Genomic DNA, 13,028 nt, shown 5'->3' with positions numbered 1-13,028 from the left:
GATGAATTGAGAAATGACTATTTGTAAACCAACTGTGAGTGATTTGATGATGGTATTTTCATGTAATACATTATACAGATGTTTAAACTTTCTGTGAAACTCCGTACAGGAAATATCTGGTCTGGACAGAGTTGTGGAAGAAAATAGGCAAAAATAAGGTTTAAAACTCTCCATCTTTTTTTGTTTTTTTGGGGTAGACAGCCATATAGACCTCAACAGCAAGAACATTTGTTGTGACTGAAAATGACGTCGCAGTCTCTTTAGTGTTGGCTCTGGGATTTAATTTTGTCCATTAGACCAGCGTTCTCATCCCTTCATCCTGCATAGATTAAACCGCTTGAACATGTAGAGATTGTACTTAGGTCCACATTTCATTTGTTATATAAAAAGCACTTATACTGTTGGAAACGGCTATTCACACCTGGACATTTGGAGCGGTTTTTCCAGCTCTAATCTGTGGTGACTTGAGACTTGATTATAGAATGCGTTCACTGGGTTGGGAACAATATTCATTATAGTTCTAACAAGTTTGCATCCGATGGTACTGGTTTCACGCTGGTGCTTCATGCGTAATGTGGTAAATGCACAACGTACTTCAAGATCATCTTCATCTGTGAAAACACCTACAATGAGTGTTAGCTGTACATCCAAAACCAGAAAACTAGAAAGTAACACTAAAAAAGTGTACGGTCAATGTCTTTCTTGTCCCATTTCTCCCTTCAAACCACATTTTAGTGCCATTATATTTCTTTGTGGTTTGCAAGAAATGCTGCTATATATGTTGCATTGATCACGTGATCCATTGTCGTCCAAGATACTGATTCTCACTTGCCTCTCTGCCCAAAGTGTTTTGCCATTCTGTGAATGAAGTAGTTCGACAATCTGGGAGCGTCAATCGCGAGTGGGCGTGGCCACACCGACCCTAAGACAGTTGCCATATCTTTTCAAACGCCAAAGATTTTCTTTCATTGAGTTCTGTATTCCATTCGACAGCTGTTTGTGTCTGAAGTACCACTGCATCCAGTAACAGTGTTGAGGACTTTTCTGATGTTTTTGGCTGTGTGCTAGTCTGCCTTTCGTGTGTTTCGTATGCCGTACTTCAAACAAAGAAAAACGGGGGGAGGGGAAAAAGAATTACAAAACAAATGAAGCCAATCTCTCTCAGACTCTAAATGTTTCTCTGTGTTGGACTCTATATTCTCTGTAGATGTGTTTTCATGCCATGGTGTTATAGTGTTTCTGAAGACCGGGTTTGTTTTTGAATATCTCGCTCATATGTCATCTCGTCTGATTAACTAATTCAATTATATTTGTACGATGTGTATTTTTCTCTGCAGTACTGTATTTCCCTGAATAGATATCCTTGTCATATTTTTAATCATCGATTATTACAAAATTATTTTTATATATGCTTTGAGGAGGACGTATTTTGAGCTCACTGCGCTCTGTCAACTGTCTTCATGTCTTTGTTTTCTGCTGTGTGATCTGTTTGTTCAATTAAACATGAGTGAGTGAGTGAGTGAGTGAGTGAGTGAGTGAGTGAGTGAGTGAGCGTTCCCTTACAATTCCTGCATACAAGAAGTATCTGAGAATGCGTCTTCAGAGGACCAGTATGGTTCGTTGTTTGAAAAAAGCCATTCGTTTCTGTGTTCGATTGCATTTTAAGCCCCAACATGGTTGGTATTTACAATTTAAAACCAAAAATTACTTTTCAACATGTAGGCTCATACAGATTGGTTACTCCAGGAAAGATTTGATGTCCTAGGTTGCCATTTTGTCATTGTCGGTCGATAAACAAAAGCATCCAATCAGCCGTGTTGAACTGTAATGCTGTAAATGTCAGTAATAAGTGTTCAAACTCCAGCAGAATTTATTGATCACACCTTTAGTTCATTCATGTCTGTTTCATAGAGGTTTCAGAGTCACTCTGAATGTGAACCTGGTTGTTTGCCCTTTGTAATCTTTCATGAATAAGGAAAAAAAAAAAAAGGTTCCTGTTGCTTTCTTGGCTTTAATTTGATCTATTCATTTTTGTAATGTTTCATGTTGACTTTAAGTGAATCGTTTTATTTGTCTCAGACAGAACATTCTTACCTGAAATATTACACTTTTAACATGCAGAAGAGCCTCATTCATTTTCTGTCCTGAATATAACGTTTATCAGTGGGTTGCAGTATTTTCTCATTGTAGCCAATTTCTTGTACAGTTTTATGCAAATTTCACATGGATGTTTATGACTATCTGCTGCCACAAACGATTTAGAATTTCTGTAGATAGAAATTACTGTGCAATGGAAAATAAAACTATTTAAAATTCTTTTCTGTGTTTTCTGGCTCATGGTTCTAGTTCTTAAAATTGCCCTATTTTATTAAACGTATAATGTGGGATGGCACTTCACAAAATATCACAAAAGTTTTATACATGTTATATTTGTATTCTCTGTAAAGACAGACTTGTAAGAAGAGTATTCTCATTTGCACCGTTCGCTGAGATTGGTTGGACGCTGAAGCTTGACCACAACCACTACAATGATGTCCCACTGAAATGCTTTGTGAAATGCGCAGCATTATTCAGTGTGTTGATGCAATTCCCACTGAAACAGGAAGACAGCGGGACATATCGCTGTCTTAAAATAGCCAATAGCGTTTCATTTACATCACAGCTCGGCCAGAGCCGTTGAGCTCAGTAAAGCCGCAGTTTCCTTCTAATCTCCTCCATATCGCTTTAAAATATAGCATTCTGTGCAGAATTCAGAATTCTCTGATCCGTTTTGTGGAACGCTCCGACTTGCACACATGATCCGCGCTATTTGTGCTATCATGTTTCTGGGCCAGAGCAGACTGTGTGTGCGCTGCGGCGGTTCACGTGACACTAACGTGAAACCAGACTTTATTTGCTTTAGTCTAAATCGTTCCCTATCCCCTATATAGTGCACTATATGCCATTCACCATGTAGAAAACAGTAAATGTGTGAACAAATGAGCCATTTTAGCCACAGCTTCTTCTGTTTATAATGTAGGGGGCAGGACGCCTCAGATTCTAGAGAGCATTTGATTGGACAGAAAATCTGATGAGAAGCTGAAGTGCAGAGTGATATCATCAAAACCATTGATCCATATTGGCAAAAGTGAGAGACAGTAAGTTTTAAGTAAGTAAGTTTGTCATTGTTTTAAAGTACACTAGCTCATAGATAACAGCAAGGCTAACATATTCATACTAAAAGCCAAAAATCTTTCATTTTGATTTTCAGAATGACAAAGACCTTTGAAAATGGATATATCAGACAAAAACTAACAATACTTTATTTGGTTAAGAAATTGTAAAAAAATTTTTACCAGCAAGCATTATTGGCTTGGAAAAATAAAATTCCATCACAATTTTCCTCCACGCAAAATTCTTCTGTGGAACAATTGCCTCATTACCTGAAGGAATAAATTCTTATTTTTGTGCAAATAGTTTGAAAAAAAAATATATACTTTGACATGGATTTATTTAATAAAAATGGAATCATTTTGTCCTATGAATACTTTGAGTTTTTACAATTTTCCCATTCCATTTAAAGAATTTCATCAAGTTGTAAAAGCTATTCCAAATGGATTAAAACATTTCATGAAAACTCGACTCACTTTCGGAAGTAACAAAAGGAGGCTTCCTGAGCTAATAGTTGATGGTATCAAACCATTTCCCCCTTCCTGTAATAATAAAAATATTAGATAAAATGTCCAATCCAAACATAAAATTAAAATCTCTCCTAGAGATACTTCACAACATTAAAGTAATGTATACATTCACGTAATGTATCCTTATCAAAATTCATGGACATTGACAACATGCACTTTGTGTACGGTACATGAGGAAGACTTGGCTCATTTGTTTTTTTAACTGTTATTTGTGGTCTGTTAGTTTTTTTTTTTGTTTTGTTTTTTTTTTGCCCCAAGAGATATTAATTATAATTTATTTCTTCCATATTATGCTTTTACACAGACAGAGGCAAAATGTTTGAGTATGTCGTGAACTTCTATATTTTGCATGCTAAACATTACATCCATAAACAAAAATTGCAAAATGCATACTAAATGTAAATTAGTCATTAAAAAATCCTTAATGTTTAAAGCAAAATAAACGATTAACTTGAACTTCTTTACAGTGCAGTGACTGTTACATTCTACTGATGTTGTAATTAAAGGGGAATCAATCAGGAAACTTATTTGTCCCATTTTTTCCCCACTTTTGCTTATTGATCATGTATGTTTATATGATACAGCATTGATATAGTATTTCAAAGAAATATATGAAAAGAATGCTGTTATACTATAAAAGGCCACAAGGAGGGGTAGTAAGAAAAGGAAAATGTTGCTCTGAGGCACTACTCTGAATGAGAAAATGATGAAGGCATGGATAAAATTTGCAGGTTTAATTTGAAACACAAAACAATGAAAAAAGTTGATTTTTTTTTCTCACACACACACACACACACACACACACACACACACACACACACACACACACACACACACACACACACACACACACACACTATATATATATATATATATATATATATAGGCTTTTATTTTTATATTTTGTTAGTTTTTGTTGATTCATATTTCTATTTACATTTAATGTATTTATATTTTTAGTAATTGTAGTGGTAAATCCTAAAAAAAATAAAATATTTCAGTAGTTATCAAAGGAACATTTCTAATTTTCATGTATTTCTTTTATGTTTTCCTTTTAAGCTTTTCATCTAATATTTATATTTTATTATAATCCAACTTTGATTCATCTTAATTGGTGAAAAATATTTTTTAATAGTTTTAGTTTATGATAACAACAACACTGTTTAAGGCCAATGATGTACACTGGTGTTTTGTCTGACCAGTGGTTTTTAATCTTTTAAAACACCCCCAAATATGATCATCATCATGTGAGGGGACCAACCCCCCCCATCCCCCCCCCCCCATCCCCCCCCATCCAAAAATGTAAAAGGCTATCATGTATCTTTTATAAACAATCAATGTATGCACAGAAATATTAATATTATAAATCTAAAACTAGTTTGAATTAAGTTACATATTTTTCTACTCACTATATAAAGCTATTTTTTTTATTTACATTAATAAATATTTATTTATTTACTTTAATAAAATTTGATCGCTTAATAAAAAAAAAAATCACATTTGTATTTTTTTTTTTTTTTTTTTTTTTTTTTTTTTTACAGTTTTCCTTCAAACCCCTGATCCAAACACCCCCACTCCCAGACTAAAGAGCAACATAATATATGTTTTGCGCGATTTTAAGGCAGGGGGCACCATGAGACTGTACCACAGCACGTACAGCAGCGCTTCTGCTTCCAATCCTATTACAGCATCAGACCAGCAGAGAGAAGACACGCGCTCCTGCGCAACACGCACAGCAAACAGCAGCCCACAGTTACCTCGCGCGCACCTTTACCTTTCTCGGCTTTGCCAAAAATAAAAGTAACAAAGTTTGGGATTAAAACGACACGGGAATACATTCTGCCTATTTGTTTTAAGAAACGCCATGCCAGGGTTTCATTTACCTCAAACTCTGACAAACTGACAGTTTTGACAGCGCGTGCTCAGATTAAAACCGTGTCTGCTCACCAACCGTCGTCTCGTTGAGGAAAGCCGATCTTTTGCTACGCCAACGTGATTACGCTGCTCAGCAAATATTGGCTAGAAGTCTGAAACCACATGTGCTCGTCTCCAAACCGGGGAGACGCGGTTTCATTTGTCTTCAGAGAGGAAAAGAGTTGGCTTTAAGCCGTACTGACAGACACAAGGGAAGGACGGTCTCGTAAGAGCGCTGGAGAAGACCATTGGAAATCCACGCGGTGCGTAAAATTCACGTTTATTCTTGGCACTGCTGTGGGAACAGTATAAATAAACGGGAGGAAAATGTAGTCTTTGTGGATGGTTATCAGCATAGCCACTTTTGACGCCAACCAACCATTCCCTGTGAAGGGGGGCGGTAGTTGTGGAGTAACGTAGGCTACACAGCAATGCCAAGTTGAAGGGTCTCGACATTGTCAGTATTGATAAACGCTGAAGTGCCCGGCACCGTCTTTATTATCATTCATGTTCTCTTGGATATTTTTGAAGCATCTCCTGCTACCAAAAAGTGGAGAGAAACACTGAATGAAGATGACGCTTTGACTGGGATATTTACATAAACCGCGGGCGCACGCGCTGTCAGTCACCTGCTCACAAAGGTAATCTCACCTTTACGCTTAAACACCGTTCAAAATGATGGCCAACGGACCCAACATCGTCTACGAATGGCTGAAAACCCTTCAAATGTGTCAGTATGTCGAGGCTTTTGTGGACAACGGATACGACGACTTAGAAGTTTGCAAACAAATCGGAGACCCGGACTTGGATGCCATCGGGGTTTTCATCCCGCACCACCGCCAGCGGATTCACGATGCGGTGCAAAGGTTAAAAGACGACGATAAGGAGACGGCTACCGGGCTTTATTTTACCCTGGAGCCGATGCCCCCGGTTTCACCTATTTACACGAGTCGCATGGCAGAGCAATATGAGTCTAGGCTGCGCGGCTCCAGGTCATGGACTGAGCAGAGCAGTGATAGACCCGTGCGCAGCGTGGGGTACATGGGGGCGTCCAGGAATCTGACGCTGGGGAACCGCAAGGAGCTGGAAATCTACCCCAAACTGAAGCTGAAGATAATGATCAGGGATAAACTCATTAGGGACGGGATAAACCTTGCCAGGCAGCCATACTCTAATAAGGTGAGTAGTTGTGTTTACTTTTTATCCCGCGTCGGTATAAACCACGTGGCTTGTCCTTGAATCAGCTGTTCAAGACAACACGCCATATAGGAATTGAACCTCATGTGAGTTTAGGATCCGTGTGATTAGAAGACAAGGGTAATAATAGCTATTTGGCTTGGATGCAGGGATATGGAGGTTTGATGACTGGCACATTGCCCTAATCTGGTTTCCAAAATATGATCAATAGTTTACTGACCGAATTTAGACGCACCATGCGTTTCTAATGGATTTTTTGGGATCAGTAGGTCTGTACCATCGATTGGCCTGTGCAGGAAATGCCCTCACACCGCATATATCCACCATTCAACATAACATCAGATAATTCATATCTGACACAAGCTGGAAGTTCATGGTGGGAACAGAATGAAAAGGAGAAAGAGCCTCGGAGAGGTTTGGTTGCAGTGTGAATGTTGCAACCCTGTATCAGATTAAGTATTCATTATACTTTATTATAGGGATTTAATGAGGGGGATTTACTTGCGGTAGTAATGGGATTTAAATTTACAACAACTTAATGCTCTTAGATGATCCCTGGCCTTCAAAAATAGGTGCTTGAGTTCACACCACAGTGTTTCCCTATTGGAAAAAAACATCTATCTTCTAAGTGTTTTTTAGTTCCCAGCAGCTTGGTAGTAAAATGAAAAATATATATTTTTTTACACTATTAGAGGCTGTAATTGTCATCCTGCTTCTCTTTATCCATTTATTGGAATGGATTGTCTGAGATTTTTTACTGTTTTTGATTGTACAGATAGTTACTTATACATGTATACTGTATACAACAACTTTTTGATTGATTTTGAAGTAATGATGAATATTAATGACAAATCAGTTATTATTAAGTCACAGAATCCATGGACATTAGTCAAGACAAGAGAGTGATAACTACAGCATGACATATGGACATTTGAATAATAATAAGCACAGATTAAATATTTTACTGACTCTAAGGGATAGGCTAGTTCACCAAAGATGAACATTCTGTCATCATTTAGGCCTGCTCACCCTCATTTTGTTCCAAACCTGTATGACTTACTTTCTTCAGCAGAACATAAATTAAGATATTTTGAAGAATGCTGAGGTCAAACATTGACCCAATGATCCCTTAGTCATTTTTCAAAATATCTTTGTTTAGTTTCCACAGAAGAAAGTGAGTTATACAGGTTTGGATTTTTAAATTAATTTTCGTTGTTGGGTAATTCTCAGTCTCATACCCATTTTGGGGGGGTTTAAAGTATAAGTTTGGTATTTTACACTTAAAGGAGAACTCCGGTCAATTTTAACATTAAGCTCATTTTTTTGTAAATTTGGAGTGGTGTCAATACAGAGAACAACGACAAAAATCGGTGTTGCCTACACCGTGTTATCCTGTTTTTAAAATTTGCACCCTGTTGACTTCAATGGGGCAAGTACTAAACCTGCTTTTAGCCTCTTAACATCCTTGATGTGTCATTACAAGTGCACAGCTAATGTGAGTGATTCCTTCAGAGTGATCACGGGTGAATCTGACTGCAGTAGATGTGAAAGATATTAATAAAAATGATGTTATTTCAGCCAGCGCACATACCTGTATTTTCTTCGTGTTTTCGGTCGAAGCCCATAGTAATCGATTGTCAAGTTCACGCGCGTGATCATAGGTAACTAAACCTATGCATGTGAACTCGACAATCGATTACTATGGACTTCGACCGAAAACAGGAAGAAAATACAGGTATGTGCGCTGGCTGAAATAACATCATTTTTATTAATATCTTTGATAAATATCTTTATTAATATCTTTAATAAAAGTCAATGGAGTTGGACAAAAATTACGATAAAACCTGTTGGAAAGCATCTTTTGCAGCGATTTTTGTGTGAGCATATCAGTGAACACCCCTGACCACTCGGTGAGTTTCACGTCTTTGTAATCGAAAGATTAATGCGTTTTATGAAGGATAGTTCCAGTGCCCATAGGCTGCCATTGTGTAGGTGGGGGGGAAAGCGAAATAAACCTAAAATTCTCGGGACAGCAGCATGTGTCCAAATTTTAATCTTAACCGTTCTATTTCATCAGAAACGATCTGTAAACAGGGCTTTAAGTGTAAAATACCGAACTTGTCCTTTAATGAACTTTTTGTCAATAGTCAACATATGAAGATGGTGCAAAATAAATGTCCACTTCTGTGATCAGTCTTTTGCACTTCTGTTTCACTCTCTAAAATACATACTTATGCTGGCTTAGCCACATTCTCACACATCCATTCCCATGTCACACCTTATAAATGAGTCGCCATTGTTCTCTCTAGTAAATACCAACAAGAAAAATGAATGGCTTCATCTGCCTCTGTTTACAAGTCAATTAGAGTCACACCATGAACAAAATATTCATGCTCATATTACTAGCATAGTTGACTATTTTCCAATTAATATTTGAATTAAAGGGATGGTTTCAAGAGTGTCCCGGGACTATGTCCCGGAGTACTACAAATCACGGCACTACAAGTTACGCCTAATATTTTATGTTTCATACTTCACAAGATGCGAAAGCAATATAGGCCTTGCCTATATACACTTTTCATATATAAAACAAAATACTTGAAAAGATTGTTTTATGACATTCACTTGTAGTAACTTGATGTAGCAGGTGTAACTTGTAGGGGGGTTTTGTAGTACTGCGGGATGCAGACAGACCCTTCTCGATAGTTTGGCTGTATGATAACATTGTGTACGGGACAGAACAAAATGTACCCAAGTCATTATTCGCTCACAATCTTCCCCTTCGGAGAGCTGTTACTGTGACCGCATCACTGTGCTTATTTGAGTTCAATGTTGATTTTGCTGTCTTCTTGTTTTAGCAAAATAAATTAAGATTTCCAACACTCACACATCAACCCGAGTATTTAAAACGGTTCATTTGTTTCAGTCTGTTCAGAAAGTTCCTTGTATATGTCTTTTTACTTTGAAACGATAAGCTCACAGCATATGGTCCCTCAGGCACTCATTGAACATATGTTTGGACAGAATGAACCACACAGTTGTGTGGAGTGTTCAATTCAGTGTTGATTTATGAGGCAACAGTTTATTATGGCGTTAAATTAGGGAAGTAATTGTAATGTTTTCAGTTCCCATGTGATTCTGAGATAGTGCTGACGTTTTGTGTCAAAGCTTCATTGCTGTGATAGATCTGTATACTGAGGTTTCAGTAGGCTAAATAAACTTAAATGGTGATTTGTGTTGCTCTTAAGATTGGATTTCGCCATAGGGTGGAAGTCTTTTGTGTGATATTACGCTGATGGCTTCGCAAGTCCTCATGTGACTGTGTCTAGTCATTGTGAAGTAGATTGTGGGAAACAGGTATTTATTGTGTGAAATGCATGTTGCACTGCAAATGATTTGCTTGTCCTTGAGGAGGATTTTTCTGTGGCTTGCTGAAAGTTGTTGTCTGCTGCACACATACAATGAAAATCGGCTTTAGCTTTCCTCACTTCTCGTTGGGTTGTTTATCCACAAATAGATTACAGTAGTTTAATGGCTTATTGTGGTGTTTTTGTTTATAGCTGATCTATGAAAACTCTCTACTAGCAGCTCTTAATAGATAATATGCTGTGGAATGTCATCCCCTCACACGCCAGACCATAATCCTTTTTATGACGCCACAAATGACCTTAGGGGGAGCAATAAATAGCTATAATGCTTTCCTTAACTACAGAAGAGGTTTATTTATTTAATGATGTCTTATCGGTTTTACGGACAGGATAGATCCGTTAATGCATAATGATACAAACACACAATGTCCATGAGTATCACTATTTTGTTAAAAAAGTAGGTTATGTTCTTTATCTACCATCAGGCTCATGCTGACAGGCAGCACATATACCCTATATGGTCTTAAACTGAGCTCTCTGCATGGAGATAATATAGGGGTTCATATAATTATTTTTTTCAAGTGGGAGAATGCTACGGAAGTAAAAACCACAATCACACTGACTCTTAATCTCAATGCCCTTATGAAAAATGATTTTCCTATTGAAAAATTGCACTCCGTTAAAGACCCTCCTTGTTTTTCTGTGTGCTTTCTGAAGAAGCATCATGCCTGTTCAAACTGAGCCAACTGTATTTAGATGCAGTCACATTTTTTTTTTTTTTTTAATGGAGTCATATCTTTACCAGGTGATTTGCTTTAAACTGAAAATTCTGTCATCTACCTCCCACCAGGATGTTGCTCGAAACTCTTGCTTTTTAAAAAATAATTCATTTTTTTTGTATTGTTTTGTAGAACAGAATACCCAAAGTTTTCTTTTTCCGTTCAAATAAAATTAGTTAATGAGAAACTCAAAGCAGATCAGAGGCTGTCAATTACAATGCAAATTTCAATTTCAGATCTGCAAGTGGCATTATACTGTATAACCCAAGTAGTTTTCTAAAGTTTCTAAATGCATAGTGAATATTCACTATTCGCAATGCATAGGCCTATTCATCTTATTGTGAATATTTTACTTTAAGTTTTTTGGACCTGGTCATTTTTAATCAAAATTTCAAAACTCGATCTTCTGGTGAAATGTCAGACTTCTCTCTGGTATGTCGTACAATCGAGACTTTTAAAAAGTTTTTTTTGTCCTATGTTTTACAACTTGGTGCATGCATGACACCCCTGATTTTCTCCAGAGAGTAATTTTCACAGTGTTGTGATGCCTTCAATATGGTGCACAGAAAGAGATGAGGTTTAGAGATGCATGTGGACAATAAGATTGTAGAAGGCTTTCATAGCTGCTTTAAATGATTTCATTTTGTATTCATCGAGTTTGATTTTGAATTGTCAGCAAGCCTTTGCCATGTTATGTGAATGGAACTCATAACCTCACAGACTTCAGATTTAAATTCCCCTCTATTTGCCCACAGAACTCCCACAAAGCTTCTTTCAATTAGACAGCTCTGTCAGTTTTTATTTGAGTTGAACTTCAGTCTGTGTGCTCAGCCATGGACAGAACATAATTGTCGGATTACTCATATGGATTTTATATTAACAGAAATACTTGAAAATTGATAGTTGGAGATTCGCAGTCGATAGTGTTTGCTCTGTCTGTAACCTGGTAAGGAAAAATAGTGCTTTGATGTCTTGATAATTAGTGCACAAAAATAAACAATAATATGTTAATGTGTTGTAGAATAACAGCTAAATAATTTATAATTGTTAATCAGAACATACACAAGCTATTTTATTTTACATTAATTGGTGCAATTTCTCCAGATGAAAGGTGCTAAAAGCAAGTAAGCAAGCAGTTTTGAGCAAAAACAAGCTGAAATCCTCAGAATAGTCAAATAATTGATCAACATACAGTATGAGCTGTTCTATGAGAGATTATAGCTTATGTTTGATTGTAGTGTATAGATTATTTGTTTCACTGCTCTCAGTCGGATGTGGCTGCTAATTGTGTTGCAGGAGCCTCAAGTTCCTCAACTTTATTTGCATTATTTGCTCAACATTGTTTATTTGTTTTTAGTCAAATTGGCCTCTAGGCTAATATTCGTTGTTGTTGTATAAGTGCAGTTTTTGACAAGTCTGCAAATCAGCATGTGGCAGAATGGCATCTGTCAAAACTCTAAAATAACCCACTATACTGTATATCCCATAGGGCATAGCTGCATGTACAACAGCTGTAATATGACTGTTGAACTGCACCATATGGCTCAAACACATTCATGTCATGTGTTAACAACGAATCTCCAGGCATCATATAACATATCAAAGAATGGCCCAACTGGGAGATTTTATAGTTGGTGCACAATCTGTTAAGTTTTGTCACACAAATGAATTCAGCACACATAGAAGAAAAAGAATAGAATGCATGAAATTAAATGTAATGAAAAGTATTTTGAAATAAATGCATAAGATCATCCTTTTGTTCCTTTAGTGCCCTTGCTGTTTAAAACATTCTTTGCTGTACCATTAATGTGATGTTTACAAAGTGAGAGTGCAGTGAGATGAAAGATAGAGAGGCCTGTTTTCTTTCTCCCTTATTGCCGAACATTCTTCCCACCTGTTTTGGAATTCTTTGAGACTTCCCTCTATGTTGCCATGGTGACATTTACATAAACACATTGCACCAAAGAGAGGAAAATGGGGGTTGATGCAATATAATTACCTGTGATTTATGACGCTCTTTGACAGGGTCTGCACAGGACACATTTATTCAGCTTTAATCCCTATTATACCATTATTGGTCACATTAAGGC

The 13,028-nt window shown here is 37.0% G+C and overlaps 1 protein-coding gene across 3 annotated transcripts in view; it reads left to right on the top strand.

Annotated features, from left to right (window-relative positions):
• The first annotated feature begins 5,986 nt into the window (after nucleotides 1–5,986).
• The window catches only part of LOC308698826 (SAM and SH3 domain-containing protein 1-like), a 231,575-nt gene continuing 224,533 nt past the window's right edge, over nucleotides 5,987–13,028 (top strand). For all 3 annotated transcript variants that reach the window (XM_081379207.1, XM_081379206.1, XM_081379204.1), the window contains exon 1: nucleotides 5,987–6,773. In XM_081379207.1, the coding sequence (XP_081235333.1) occupies nucleotides 6,270–6,773 (504 nt within the window). In that variant the 5' untranslated portion in view covers nucleotides 5,987–6,269. The remainder of the gene's footprint in view (nucleotides 6,774–13,028) is intronic.

Source organism: Scardinius erythrophthalmus, assembly GCF_964197995.2.
Source record: "Scardinius erythrophthalmus genome assembly, chromosome: 11".
NCBI classification, from domain to species: Eukaryota; Metazoa; Chordata; class Actinopteri; order Cypriniformes; family Leuciscidae; genus Scardinius; species Scardinius erythrophthalmus.
Note: the sequence above shows the minus strand (reverse complement) of the source record. Positions and strands in the feature narration are given on the sequence as shown.